This window comes from Callithrix jacchus, chromosome 12 (assembly GCF_049354715.1).
Source record: "Callithrix jacchus isolate 240 chromosome 12, calJac240_pri, whole genome shotgun sequence".
Taxonomy (NCBI): Eukaryota; Metazoa; Chordata; class Mammalia; order Primates; family Cebidae; genus Callithrix; species Callithrix jacchus.
The window spans coordinates 19521324-19537123 of record NC_133513.1 but is presented as its reverse complement, the minus strand read 5'-3'; the positions used below and the strand labels follow the sequence as shown (position 1 = coordinate 19537123).

The 15800-nt window shown below is 46.6% G+C and overlaps 1 protein-coding gene across 1 annotated transcript in view; it reads right to left on the bottom strand.

Annotated features, from left to right (window-relative positions):
* Positions 1-15800, bottom strand: part of XYLT1 (xylosyltransferase 1) — a 376528-nt gene that overhangs the window by 154836 nt on the left and 205892 nt on the right. Inside the window, exon 3 of the mRNA XM_009009228.4 lies at positions 3863-4373. Coding sequence (XP_009007476.2) covers positions 3863-4373 — 511 coding nt within the window. The remainder of the gene's footprint in view (positions 1-3862; positions 4374-15800) is intronic.

Sequence of the window (15800 nt, the reverse complement as noted above, 5' to 3'; positions counted from 1 at the left end):
GGATTACAGGCATGAGCCACCATGTCTGGTCGGCCTATTTTTGTACGTTAGGTTTAACGGGGACATAGTGCATTTGTATATGTGTGGTCTCTGGCTGCTTTTGACCTATGATGGATGGCAGACTTGAAGAGTTGTGACAAAGACTGGCCCCCAAATCCTCAAATTCTTAAGATCTGGCCCTTCACAAAACAAATATGCTATCCCTGATATACAAAAGGAGCTCAGTATTATGTTCATGGAAGGGCAATTCAACTCAGGCCTCCAGAACGTCTCTGCCAGGTTAACAAAAGATTCTGGAAACGGTGCACTCCACTTAACTATTGCTACACTCTGTGTGCCAAATCTAATCAAGAATATAGACGGGAACCACCTGGACCACTTAGACAAAGCTGAAACTGCTAGGGAGAAAGGTAGCTTTTCTTTCTGAATCTTTCTATTTCAAAGTTATGTGTAGGCCAGATACCGTGGCTTATTTCTATAATTCCAGCACTTTGAGAGGCCAAGATGTGTGGATCATTTGAGGTCGGGTTCGAGACCAATCTGACCCACATGGTGAAATGGAAACCCTGTCTCTACTAAAAATACAAAAATTAGCCAGGCATGGTAGCAGGTACCTGTAATCCCACCTACTCGGTAGGCTGAGGCAGGAGAATCACTTCAACTTCGGAGGTGAAGGTTGAAGGGATCTGAGATGGTGCCACTGCACTCCAGCCTGGGTGACAAGAGTGAGACTGTCTAAAATTTAAAAAAAAAAGATATAAAAGTATTGCATAGACTCATGCTTGCGACCAGAAACTAAAATAATATAGCTCCTCTTGTTACAGTTGTCCCTGCTGCCACTCTGTCCCTGCCGATGAGGGTCACAAGGAAGGTTTGCTGTGCATCCATCCAGCCCCCCAGTGCACTTAACTGTATGTGGCCAGCTCCCACCTGATCTAAATCCTCTACTCCGTCACCAGCGGTAAACACAGAGGCACACATTTCAAAGGAAAAACACCTCTAATGAACTGGGTGACCTAGCAGAAGTCTCTTCCCCTCTATGAGCCCCATGTTCTCACCTGCCCAGGGAACCAAGTGCATGAAGAGTCTCTCAGAGGCCTTTCTATTCTACTTTTCTTGGGAGCCGTTCTCACGCTGCACTTCCTTTTTGCATCAAGAGAGTTGGGGAAATTGAGCATTTGCCTTCTCAGGAGGCCACCAGGAAAAGTCTGGCATGGCTCCTGGATGCGCCAACATGGGGAGAACAGAAAGCCCTTCCTCCCCAGTTCTGCAGTTGGCTTGATTCTCTGACCTTCTGCCTTGACATTGAGCAGCACCTCAGTGGGCCCCTTCCAGCTGCATCTGTGGACCCTGACACCCTCACTGAACTCCATCTAACTTGACTCTGACATGCCCCCAACCCCATCAAAGCCCCTAAAGCTCTCTGTTGCCTCCTTGTTGGCCTCAGTGCTTATTTAAGGGTCTTTTCACTTTGGAGATAACAAAAGCAGGTTTTGGTATTTGGTTTTAGAAGCAACAAGGGGGTATTGTGAACCTTGCACCACTTTGTGAGGAATATCTGTGTGTCCCAGTGAGGAGGGGTGGCCAGCAGTAAATAGTGAAGTAGGCTCCCTGGGAAGGCAGAATAGAAAGACCCCTGGAAAGCAAGCTGCTCCCTGGACAGGTAAGGAAGCCAGGACCTGAGAGCAGAAAGAACTCTCTCCCTATTAGCTAGTAGCTGAGCTTGAATGAAATCCACACCCGTTTAGTTCAAATGCATCCCTCTCTGTTGCTAGTGCCAATGACTCTCTTCTTTGTGGGAAGGTGCCTTTGCGATGCTGTCCACCCTCTCCACAGAGAAAACCACTGAGCAAATTAATTCACAAACTCTTTAAGAAGTAAGGTCTTCTCCAAGGAAAAAATAAAATAGAAGCGTGTTCCCAGAGCCTGGCTTATTGTCAGCTACGGTGGCGGGAGCTGAGGGAGGGAAGGAGGCAGGCCCCAAATAACAGTGACCACAATAACCAGCAACCACGTGGCTAGGAGATGGGAACATGGGGGTTCTCTTTACTCTGAGTGGGTTTGAAATTTCCTGCCATAGGTTGGGCGTGGTGGCTCACGCCTGTAACCCCAGCACTTTGGGAGGCTGAGGCGGGCAGATCACCTGAGGTGGGGGTTCGAGACCAGCCTGACCAACATGCAGAAACCCCGACTCTACTAAAAATAAGAAATTAGCCAGGCATGGTGGCAGGTGCCTGTAATCCCATCTACTCAGGAGGCTGAGGCAGGAGAATCATTTGAACCCAGGAGGAGGAGGTTGAAGTGAGCTGAGATCGCACCAATGCACTCTAGCCTGGGCAACAAGAGCACAACTCCGTCTCAGAAAAGAAAAAAGAAAGAAAGAAATTTCTTGCCATAACAGTAAGCTTGTAAGGTCACTTACAAGCCTTGTAAGGGAGAGGGGTTTTACATCTCTCACCTGAAAAAAAAAATCAGGCTCTTGACATCAGTGTCAGCCTCACAGAGCAGTGGACATGATAAATGAATTGACTGCACAGAGCCTGGTGCAGTGCCTGGCACATAGCAAGGCCTCAGTAGCCACCTGCGGCTGCTGTCATTCCCCTTCCAAGGGCACTAGAGAAGGTGAAAATCACCACCAAGAAATATACATCAGTGGCACGATTTCAGATGCAGAGATACACATGTGCTACATGCCTGTGTGAAACTGGTCTCCCCATCTTCAGAGGTCCCCTCCACTCTGCTTATATCAATTTCTGGATCACACCTCTGATCCTTCCCTATGTCTCAGCAAGACAGCTGTTTTATCACCAGGTCATCAGCACACAGAAGAGTGCCAGTGAAGGGCAAGACAAAGGGGAAAAGGAAAAAACAAGGAAATGAGGAAGAACGAAAGGAAGGAAAGGAAAGAAGGAAGGGAAGGAAGGAGAGAGGAGGGGAAAAGAGGGGAGGGAAGTGGCGAGGGAGGGAAGAGAGGGAGGTGGAAAGGAAGGGAGAAAGGGAGGATGGGAGAAAAGGAGGAAGGGAGGAAGGAATGGAAGGAAGGGGAGGGAAGGAAGGAGAAAAAAGTAAGGAAAGAAGAAAAGAAAAAAAGGAGGGAGGGAGGAGAGAGAAAAATTAGGAAAGAAATAAGAGGGAAAGCAGGAAGGAGTAAAAGAGAAGAAGGAACAGAAAGAAAAGAAAGAAAATTAAAATAAGAAAGAAAGGAAATAGAAAAGAAGGAAGGGGGAAAAGAGGAAAAATAAGGAAGGAAATGAGAAGAGAAAAACGGAAGAAAAGATAGGAAAGAAGAAAGAAAACAAAGAATATGAGGAGGGAAGGAAGAAAAAAGGAGAAAATGGGAAGGGAAGGGAAGAAGGAGGGAAACAGGAAGCAAATGAGGAAGAAAAGGAGGAAGGGAAGAGGGAAAGAAATTTTCCATGAAGGAAAATGGAGGGTTACAGAGCCTCCCAGTTAATGCAACCAATTAGAAACCTTTCAAATCATAATCAATTACAATAATATTCATGTCAATTCTAATCCCAATATTCTGCAGAAAGAGAAACCAAACCATATCAATACAGCCAACTTGGCTCCTGCAAACTTCACATCAGCTCCCGATTTCACGATCATTTCATCCTTTGCCGCCAAGGCAGTGTGTTAAAGCACCTACAAAGGTCATCTGATTTTGCAAAACTTTTCTGATACAAGACTTCAGCATTCAGGGAGGACATGAACAAATCAGACCTCGCATGCTCATCTGGGGTTTGGAAAATAGGGCGGCCTTTCTCAGAAGATCTGAGAAGGTGAACAGAAGGGGGCTGGGCAGGAGGAGGAAGTGGCCAGGAGACACCTGCCTCTCTGAGCCACCAGGGCTGGAACTTACCCTCCAGGGGGCAGAACCGAGTCACCTTCTCAGGCATCAGCAGCCCTAACTTGTGGCGGCAGTAGGTCTCCCCGATCTCCTGGCGGCAGTGCTTGGACTTAGCACGGGACAGGGCAGAGATGGCCTCCTTGCCCGAGATGTCACACTTGGGGGGCTGGTCATACTTGGTCTCAGGGGAGCTGCCCCCAGTTTTCCTGGCATGAGGCAGTCTGGACACATCCTTTCCGCGGCTGCTGTTGGCTGCGGCTCTGTCTCCAGGAGGCAGCACCTCACCGGGGCCTTTCCTGGGGAATGAATGTCCTTTTCCTTTCTCCTGCTGTTCCAGCTTCCTTTTCAAAAGCTCCTTCTGCCTACTCGGTGGCTTCTTTGCCAACTCAGGCTGGTGCTTCTGCTTTTGAGTCCTGGGTGCAAAGTTGCTGTTGTCGACATTCTCAAAGTCTTTGGGGACAGAGTTCTCATTGTTGCTGTCTGTTCGCACTTTTTCTTTCGGCCGGTGAGAAAAGTAGCCGTCCTGGAGAAGAGGGGAGAGAAACAGAAGTGAAACCTGACTGAGCCATCGCACTAAGCAGACTGGCCTTTGAAGAATGAGTCACGTGGGCTTGGAAGGCTGAGCCACAGTTTCACATCCCACTTTTGCTACTGGTTTAACCTGTGGTAAGATGTTTCTCTCTGAACCTCAGTTTCCCCATCTGGAAATACAAAATGTTCCAACTACAAACTAAGGCTTTTTTAAGCTCTTAAGTGCCATAACTAGGAAACTCAATGCTTCTTAATAACCACATCTTTTCAAGTCAGTTTCTTTCCTTGACTGTCTTTGCTACTGGGTAACAAACATTTTGTTCCAGCTTCCTGTTTAAATTCCAGTGGAAAGTGCGGTGATAGCTTACTTAAGGGTCGGAAATGACAGAATAAAGTTATAAAGGGGAACATATCGGTAAGATATTATACCAGGATATGCCCATATATCTTTGCCCATAAGAGAAATCAGACCAAGCTGTTGTAAATTCTGTGGGAAAGAAACCAGCAGCTTTTATTTATTTTTAGAGGAATGCAGTGTTTGCAAATAAACCTTACACAAACTTGTGACACTCTTGTGCTTCAGTTTTGGCTCTTAATATTTACACCTGGACTAGAAATGAAGTCACCCAGGGTCAAGAGAAAGATCAGGAGTCATTCTGGAGACCATGCATGGCATGGTTGTTTCCAGAAAAGCTGGACCCCAAACTCAGCTCCTCCATGGGTAAGTGAGTCCTGGTTATTTTGATCAGTGGAATGATCAAATGCATCATTCCGCAACATGTTGCTTCTACATGAAGCTCATTCCCAAGGCCTTAATCTGAAAGCATATCCAGTGTCCCAGAACATAGCCCCTGACCTCTGATGCCACACAGAACAGTAATCGCTCCCCATATCTGCCCTTGTTGTTATGGAAACACATGGACAATGAGCAGCATCCCTGCTAGGTTTCCTTTTAAGGAGGGCTGAAATATGCCTTGTACCAGTTCCCATGGAAAAAGGTATAGTGGACTGACAGCGGAGCTGCAGCGGTACCCAAGAGCAGCTGACACTCAGCAAGGCTTCCACACAAGCAGGTCAGCAAACAACTGCCTGGGGTTTTTATAAATAAAGTTTCATTGGACAATACCTGTCCATTTGCATATTGTCTCTGGCTGCTTTCCTGCTACAACAGCAGAGGGAATAGTTGCAACAGAAGCTGTCTAGTCTGAAAAGGCTAAAGTATTTCTATCCAGCCCTTTAAGAAAAGGTATGCAGACCCCTGCTCTACTGGAGTGTGAGTTAAAAGGTCTCTTCCTCTGGGGAGGGGTTAGCTGCTTCTGTCCTCACCATCCATACATGGTTCAGCGATGGTCTGGAGAGGAAGGTGCCAACAGGGCTGGACATGGGGGGCTCCTACCCGTAATCTCAGTACTTTGGGAGGCCAAGGCAGGTGGTTCACTTGAGGTCAGGAGTTCAAGACCAGCCTGGTCAACATGGCAAAACCCCATGTCTACCAATAATACAAAAAAAAAAAAAAAAGCTAGGCATGGTGTCGCGTGCCTGTAGTCCCAGCTACTCAGAAGGCTGAGGCAGGAGAATTGCTTGAACCTGGGAGGTGGAGGTTGCAGTGAGCTGAGACTGCGCCACTGCGCCACTGCACTCCAGCCTGGGTGCTAGTAATGAAGTGACCGAAACTCTCTGTGCTTCAGTTCACTCATTTGGAACACTGGGATGGTAACTCCTTGGCAATCATGGGGATGATAATAATAATTGCCCCAGGCTGGCTGTGGCGGCTCATGAATCTAATCGCAGCACTTTGAGAGGCCAAGGCAGGCAGATCATGAGGTCAGGAGATGGAGACCATCCTGGCTAACACAGTGAAACCCTCTCTCTACTAAAAATGCAAAAAAATTAGCTGGGCATGGTGGCACGCACCTGTAGCCCCAGCTACTCAGGAGGCTGAGTCAGGAGAGTCATTTGAACCCAGGAGGCAGAGGTTGCAGTGAGCAGAGATTGCGCCACTGCACTCCAGCCTGGATGACAGAGCGAGACTCCATCTTGGAAAAAAAAAAAAAAGAACAAAAAACAAACCTCATGTCTTGGGTATTTCAATGAGGAAGAGTGTATGCAAAACTACTAAACATGCCCACCACACAAGCCAGAAGAAGAATGAGCAGCAAACCAGGCTGGAGAACTCTACCAATTAACACTCTCTCTCCCTTGCAAGTCTCCACCTAGAGGACAGATTGGTTATTATTTCTCAGTTGCGACCAACTGGCATCATCGTCTTTACTCTTAACCAATCCAACTCTCTCACCTTGAGTTATTTATGCTAATGCAACCCTTTGACTTATTTTAATGTACTTATTACAATGATTGCACATTCAAATGTTTGCGTGCAAGCTCCAAAACTCTAATTGCTCTGCTGCTGCTATACCTCTAAGCTGCTGCTAGAATCCATTTTTGTTCTGGAAAAATAATTAAATGCAATAATGTCCTCCATTGCCATTCAACCTTGGGTATGTTTAGAGCCAATTTCAATCAGGTAGAAATATGCTAAACTCAACATGGCTCTGAGAGGCAGGTTACCTGATCCACGCTGCTGCTGCAGAGACACGTGGGTCTGCTTCCATTTTTCCCAGGTTCTCTTGGTTCAGAATGAGTCTACTGAATCCTGGCCTCTTGCTCCCATTTCTAAGGGGTGGGGGTATGTTGCTCTGATTTTTAAACTATCCACTTTGAGATAAACGTTGCTTATAGTTTACGTAGAAAGAGCACCAGTCAGGGAGGGGGAAGAGCTGGGTACTAGTATTGCATGAACCAATGTCCAATTTTCTTACCTGTAAAATGACGTGTCCTGAATGCATGTTACTAACCATTCTCTGAGTTAGTCATTGATCAATCTAATCAATGAACAAAATTCTGCCACTTCAGCTCATTGAAAAAACAATTCAATGAACCTTAAGAGACCAGGAACTGAGGACAAGAAGGAAGCTCCAAAGAGTATCCCGTCTCCTCCCAGGTTTATCCCTCAATCATTGTCTCTACCAGGACACTGAGATTCAGAGGTCTGGACTCAGGAAGAAGTGAGTTTGATTCCTCCCTTCTCCATTTGCCAGGGTTCTTCAAGCTGAGACAGAACAGTTCTCCTCTTTTTGCCTCAATTTCCTTATCCCTCCCAGAGAGATGAAAATGGCACCTACCTCCCAGGGACTGAATCGATCAAGCATAGGAGATAGCACCTGACACATGCAAAGTGCTTAAGAAACATGTATTTCTTATTTATTTTATTTTATTATACTTTAGGTTCTTGGGTACATGTGCAGAACACGCAGGTTTGTTATATAGGTATACACGTACCTTGGGGCTTTGCTGCATCCATCACCCCATCATCTACATTAGGTATTTTTCCTAATGCTATCCCCTCCCCTATGCCCCCACCACCAGCTATCTCTCCCTGAGCCCCTCCCCCAGATATCCCTCCCCTAGCTATCCACCCCCAAACAAGCCCCACTGTGTGATGTTCCCCTTACCCACGTATAGGTGACAACATGTGGTGTTTCTTAATGTTTATGTCTTAGGTTATGTTCCAAGCCTGTTGTATGTACTAATGTATTTCATCTCCATGACGAGCTGATAAAGAAGATATTTTATTATCTACCCATTTTTCAGACTGGAACGTTAAGGTTCAGGGAGGTTGCACATTCACCGCCCTGAATGTGCAAAGTGAGTAAAGCCACACACCTAGGAAACAGAGGAGCCAGGAGTTGAACCCAGGCTGTCTAGGTCTGGAGGCCATGCCTTTCAACATCCCACTGCCTCTCCGCAGCTGTCAGGAATAGGGACGGGGCCAAAGGGAAATCCCAGGCAGATGCACTGTTCAGACATGAGGGCGCCCGTCCCACCCGCTTATCGTGACCACTTTACGGCTTCCTTTTCTGCCATGTGCACGCACAGCCGGCTGGGTAGCTGTTTGCTGTTGAACTTTGTATCCGAGGCTTCATTCCAATCACCAAGGCTACCAAGGCCACTGGGAGGAACAAAGCGGGAGAAGCCTGCACCTGCTTCCAAAAGGACCTCTGTGCCAGGGTAGGCAAATGGTGGAAGCTCAGTGTGCGTGGCTGTACCAATTAGGACATGCAATTACCAGGCTGCCAATGCAAATAGACCTAACAGAGGCCCCTTGCCCAGCTCATTTGCATGCACAAAAGGTGGCTGGGCTGGCCAGCACTTAGAAACCCGTGGACCACACTAGACACGGGCAGGCCTTGCTTTAGCAGAACCCTAAATACGAAGCCCTTTGCAAAATAGCATCATGTTAGTGCAATGCAAAACACAGCACAGGGTGAGGTGGGAAGGAGGGATTCTGACAGGGCTGGGTTGGAATCCAGTCTCTGCTCCTTAACTCTGGGATGGAGGGCAAGAGGTTGAACCTCTCAGAGCCTCAATTTTCTCATCTACAAAAGAAGGGCATAAGAAGACCTACTTTGCAAAGATAAGGTGGGGATTAACTAATATGTCACACATACAATTGTATTTAACAAAATAATATTGGGTGAGAGGCCTGATATATTTAAACACATGAGCAGCAACAGGACAATATCTGAAGCTAACACCTTGTCACCTGATGAGCAGGGCTGAGTCTTTTTGGAAAGGCAGGATGTTGAGGTACGGTGGGTTGAAAACTGGATCCATCCCTTTGCTCACTATGTGGCCCCAGGTGCGGTGCCTAACTTTATCTGCCTCAGTTTCCTTCTCTGTAAAATGGGGGCAATAATTAGTACCCAACCTAACGAGCCTGTTATGAGAATTAAGTGTCAATGCATGTAAAACACTTACCTTAATACTGAGAACTCAATAAATCTTAGGTATAATTTATTAAAATAGAATAAATGGTTGCAATGGTGACTCGGTAAAGTGGCTCTTAAAGTGTGTGGTCTGTGAACTGCTGGGGGTCCCTGAGGCCTTCTCAGGGGATCTTCAATGACAAACTATTTTCACCATAATATAAAGACGTTATTTTTCTTTCTCGCTTATTCTCTCACGAGTGTATGGTGGGCTTTTCAAGAGGCTACATGACATGGGACACTGCAACGGAAATCAGAAGCCAATGTGAGAATCTAGCTGTCTTCTATTAAGCCAGGTGTTACAGAGATCTGCAAAAAATGTAGAACAGTACCTCCCTCCTCCCTAAATCTGTTCTGCTTGGGGGAAAAATAAGCATATTTTTTTACAAATGTTGTTTATATCCACAAGAAATAGGTTATTATAACTGTTTTTAAGTGAATTAATAAACATTTTAAGAATGCCATTTATTTAATTAATTATTTATGAATGAATGACAGGGTCTTGCTCTGTCACCCAGGCTGGAGTGCAATGGTGTGATCTCGGCTCACTGCAACCTCTGCCTCCTGGGTTCAAGCAATTCTCCTGCCTCAGCCTCCCAAGTAGCTGGGACTACAGGCGTGCGCAACCATGCCCAGCTAATTTTTTTAATTTTTTTTTTTTTTTTTTTTTTAGTAGAGATGGGGTTTCACTGTGTTAGTCAGGATGATCTCAATCTCCTGACCTTGTTATCTGCCCTCCTTGGCCTCCCAAAATGCTGGGATTACAGGCGTGAGCCACTGCACTCAGCTGAATGCCTTAGTTTAAATGTCACTATATAGGAAATACTTGATAGAACCTACCTAAACCAAAGCTCTTTGGGGTCCTCAATAATGTCTGAGAGTATTAGGGAATCCGAAGACTGAGTTTGAGAACTGCTGACATAATACATAGGTACAATCAGAAATATCTCCTGATTATTAAAATTAAAAGTTTAGGATTCTTTTACGTTGGCTGGTTTGCTATATTCCAAGCCTTTAGATTTGTTTTTTACTTCCATACACAATAAATACACATGGAACAAACAGAAATCAGAGTTGACTGATAAATACTTTTATACAGAGAGAAGAATCGGGACTCTCAAGACCTGAATCATCATCAGAAGAAGCATAACCTGGCGTCATAAGCTGCTCCTTGACCAAACTCCAGCTAGCTTCCTCCACCCCCTTTCCTCTGCTGGGCCTCAACCTTTGCCTGTAAAGACTCGAGTGAAACGCCAGCATCATTTTTTTTTCCCTTTTTATTTATTTATTTATTTTTCGAGACAGGTCTCATTTTGTTGCCCAGGTTGGAGTGCAATGGCATGATCACGGCTCACTGCAGCCTCAACCTCCTGAGTTCAAGCAATCCTCCCGATTAGCCTCCTGAGTAGCTGGGATGACACAGGCTTTTGCCACGACACCTAGCTTTTTAAAAATTTTTGTAGAGACAAGACCTCGCTATGTTGCCCAGGCTGGTCTCAAACTCCTGGGCTCAGGCAATCCTTGGCTTTCTAAAGTGCTGAGACTCAGTAAGCGTGAGCTTCCATGCCTGAAACACCACCATAGTTTTTAACAGCTCAAGGCCACATCCCTAGGATGATCCCCCCACTCCTGCTTAAAGTAACTGCTTTAGAAAACTCAAGGCTGCCAGGGCCGGGCGCAGTGGCTCATGCCTGTAATCCCAGCACTTTGGGAGGATCACGAGGTCAAGAGATCGAGACCATCCTGGTCAACATGGTGAAGCCCCGTCTCTACTAAAAATACAAAAAAAATTAGCTGGGCATGGTGGCGCGTGCCAAAATAATTTACTGTTTGTTCCAGCAAACACCTCTAGACAGGGCCTCATCTTCCAGCCTCTGTGAGAGAGCAGGAACCAAACTTGAACACTGGTTAGCAAACCCAGATGGGTCTCACACAGACCACCTGCTTTTGGTAATTCTTCACTTCCCCTGACTCCACTGACCTCATCTCCCTTCCCTCCCTCCCACCTCCCCCTCCTTCTCCTTTAAAATACCCAGTCACCTCTGAACAAATCCAAGTTGCGTTCAGTTCCATGCTGGACTCTTTTCTGTACTGCAACAGGCATTACTGAATAAACCTGTCCTTACTACTTTCATAGGGTCTGGCTTTGTTTACGTTTGATGCTGTCCAAGGCCACACAGCCTGGACTTCAAGCCTGCAAGGCTAAGTCCCTTGGGGTAAAAACCAAAGAGCCCAGCAAGCCGTGCTCAGAGCCCAGCCCCTGCCTCAACCCACTTCGTCTTCTCAACCCCAGCAGGGGGACATGACAGTGAGCATCACGGTGCTCAAAGCACCCAGGGGACTGTGGGCAGGTGGCATAGAAAGATATGAACTGGCATCTTCTGGCTCCTTCCCTATCAGCATAAGAGATGACTGTGTAGTACAGAGACACACAGCAGAGGACGAAATGGCAGAGGAGAAAAAGAGGAAAAGGAAGGCAACACCAGAGAAAACGAAATGAAAAGAAGAAACAAACATCAGCTATTGTTGACTATGTGCTGATTACGTGCCAGGCACGGAGTTAAGCCCTTGGCTTGGCATCGCTATTCATTCCTCAAAACTATCTCAAAAAGCAGGTCAGGGGTCAGAAAAACACTGTACCACCTGTCTTTGTCAATAAAGTTCTTCTAGAACACAGCCACACCCATTCGTGCACATGTTGAAGGCGGTGCTTTTGTGCTAGGATGGCAGAGTTGAGGAGCCATGACAGAGACCACATGGCCAGAAAAGTCAGAAAAAGTAAGTGCCACTTCCAATGGGGCAACTGAGGCTGAGCCAGGCTCGCTCAAGGTCATTCGGTGGGTAAGAGGCAGGGTCAGAAGTGACATGCAGGAGTCAGGCCCCAGAGACAACGTGAGGTTGCAAACTCAGACCCAAGCAGGGGTGGGGAGAGAGAGAGAGAAAGAGAGAGAAAACGTGAGAGCGCGCGAGAGAGCAGAACCTTCCAGAAATGTTAAGCACCATGTCTGTTTTGGAAGAAAATGTTCTATACACAGAAGGGCTTTTCTATGGGGAGCGGCCTCCTAACTGCTCTAAAGTGTCCTGAAGCCTGGCATCTTCTTCGTTACTGCTTGAGCACAGTTTGCCTGTAATTAATTATAGCATTCAATTTCATTATTCCACAGTTATGGCCACAATACCCAAAGATGCAGAGAGAAAGAAGGGGGTGTGGTGAAAAGAGACACAGAGAAACAGGCACAGAGAAAGACAGAATGTGAACAACAGTCTCGCTTCAATAATAAAGCCTGCTGCCTACCTCTCAGGCAGGGTTTCTCAAGGACAGCGCTGGTGACATTTGGGGCTGGATAAATCTTTGTCGTAGGGGCTGCCTTGTACATTATAGGTATCTAGCAGGATCTGTGACCTTTACCCACCAGACGCCAGTCATGTGCCTTTGTTACAACCAAGAATGTCTCCAGACTATTATCAAATGTCGTCTGGAGTAGGGGTGGGGCAAAATCACCACCCCACCCCCAACCCCTGCTGAGAACCAGGCCCAAGCAAGGGCCCGTGCTGGCCAATCTCAGCTGTTCAAATCCTGTTCCCATCCAGAAACAGCCTTTCCTTGATTTTCAAACAGAAACAGCCCCTGGCATCCAGCCAGAGTGGTCAGACTAGGAGAGAGAAGCTGGCATAAAAAGAGCTGGCCGGAGAAAGGGCCACAGTTAACCAAGGAAGGGTGTTCCAGAGGAGAGAGAGGGCGGAGGCTTGCAGGAGTGGGCCAAGACGACGTGGAAGCTGCATGGGGAAGGTGGGAGAAGTGAGGGTCCCTGATAGGCAAGGGTGACACGTTAGAAGAGGGGCACATTCATTCGGGCAGTGGATAGTCCTTAAGTTGATGGCATATCTTTTGATTTGTTTTTTTTGTTTTGTTTTTTGTTTTAAGGCAGTCTCTCTTTGTCACCCAGGCTAGAATGCAGTGGCACGATCTTGGCTCACTGCAACCTCGGCCTCCCAGTTTCAAGAAATCTTCCCACCTCAGCCTCCCAAGTAGCTGGGATTACAGGCACACACCGCCATATCCGGCTAATTTTTGTACTTTTAGTAGAGATGTAGTTTCATCATGTTGGCCAGGCTGGTCTCGAACTCCTGACCTCAAGTGATCTGCCTGCCTCGGCCTCCCAAAGTGCTGGGATTTTAGGTATTGAGCCACGATGCCTGGGCATGTCTCTTAATTGAAGCCAGAGCCACCCTGGGACCAATGGCTCCTTCAGGCACACAGGTGTCTGGTTAGCTCTGTAGACTGTTTTCGTTCGTTTAACTCTCAATCTTGGCCCACAATCAAGAATCTAGAGATTTCACCTAAAATTTTGGATTTCTGCTCTTTCTGGAAACATTAGGGAGCTGACAACACTGAGCTTAGATTTCTATGCATGACAACGGTCTTGGGGCTCAGTAGTGGCCCTGCAGTCTTCAGAAGGGGTATCTGCTCTGTGGACCACCACAACCCCCCTCCGTCCTAGCCAGTGTCCTCTTGGCCCTCTGACATGTCTGCAAGCAGTGACACTGCTCCCCACCAATGACACAGGCTCTTCCAGTAGACCCTCTACCCCTGAGCTTTGCCTCCGAGATCTCAGAACCCCAAGAAATACTTGTATTCCAGAGTCTTTTTTTTTTTTTTTTTTTTTTTTTTTTTTGAGACAGAGTCTGGCTGGAATGCAGTGGCACTACCCTGGCTCACTGCAAACACCACCCTCAGGGTTCAAGAGATTCTTCTGCCTCAGCCTCCCGAGTAGCTGGGACAACAGGCGTGTGCCACCACACCCATCTAATTTTTGTATTTTTAACAGAGACAGGGTTTCACCATGTTGGTCAGAATGGTCTTGATCTCTTGACCTCATGACCCACCCACCTCGGCCTCCCAAAGTGCTGGGATTACAGACGTGAGCCACTGCACCCAGCCGCATTCCAGAGTCTTTAATGGAGGTAGCACTGTCCCTAAAAGGGTGTTCTGGAAGTGTGCGGTGGCATTTCTGGCTATCATAATGACTGGGGGATGCTCCTGGCAATGAGTGGGTGGGAGAACATCAGGAACACGCGTGGCTGGATGGTGACTAGCTGTCCCACATCCCTTATAACTTCTGAATGTCCTCAGATATCCTGAGGTTAAACAACTCATTTATAATTATCCCGGCCAGGAGCCTAACTTATATTTACATATGACACAACAATATTATGAATGGTTTTAACGATATTTACATATGACACAACATTATTATGAACGGTTTTAACGTAGATGAATTTTCTGGGAAAGTAAATACTGTTTCACTCAAGAAGAGATTTTACACCATTTAATTTGACCACAGTTTTAGAAAATTACATCATCTAAGGCCACACAAGCTGTGGCTGTGAGTCACCAACACACACATCCATTCCCCACTTGCATTTGTAACTACTGAATTCTCGCTGACTCAACACGCAGTGGCTGACCTCTTCACATATCCTCCAGCCCCTGGCAAGCCAAGTGTGGACCATTGGCCAGCAGCATCTGCACCACCTAGGAACATGTTAGATGTGCGGAATCTCAGGCCCAGCCTGGACCAGAGGAATCAGGAAACAAACATCAGCTATAACATGCTAACAGCATCCCTGAGCGATTCGTGTACACATCAAAAATTGAGAAGAGTGCCAGGCACAGTGGCTTATGCCTGTAATCCCAGAACTTTGTGAGGCCAAGGTGGGCTGATCACTGGAGTTCAGCAGTTCGAGACCAGCCTGGCTAACATGGTGAAACCCTGCCTCTACTGAAAATATAAAAATTAGCCAGTTGTGGTGGTGGGTACCTATAATCCCAGCTACTCAGGAGGCTGAGGCAAAAGAATCTCTTGAATCCAGGAGGCAGAGGTTGCAGTGAGCCAAGATCATGACATTACACTCCAGTCTGGGCAACAGAGTGAGAATCTGTCTTAAAAAAAAAAAAAAAAAAACGGAAAGAATTGAGAAATGCTAATAGTGTTGCACCTATCCTTTATATATATATTACTTATTTACTTTTAAGACAGGGTCTTGCTCTGTTGTCCAGACTGGAGTACAGTGAGACGATCTTGGCTCACTGCAACTTCCACCTCCTGGGTTCAAGTGATTCTCCTCCCTCAGCATCCTGAGTAGCTGGAATTACAGATGTGTGTCACCACACCCAGCTAATTTTTGTATTTTTAGTAGAGATGGGTTTCGCCACGTTGGCCAGGCTGGTCTCAAATACCTGACCTCAAGTGATCCACCTGCCTTGGCCTCCCAAAGTGCTGGGATTACAGGGATCATCATTTAAATAATAAAACACATTATCTGTTTATAAATTGCTGTCATATATGTCTTCCTCATACTATTTTTAGCAGGCTATTGATCTTTTTATAGCTGTGGGTGTTTAAGTAGGTTAGAGTAAGTCTGGATTTCATTCCCAGATGGGTGAAAGGAATGTTTTAAAAGACTTGTGATAGCTGGGCACGGTGGCTCACACCTGTAATCCCAGCACTTTGCGAGGCTGAGGCAGGCGGATCACCTGAGGTCAGGAGTTCAAGACCAGCCTGACCAACATGGAGAAACCCCATCGCTAC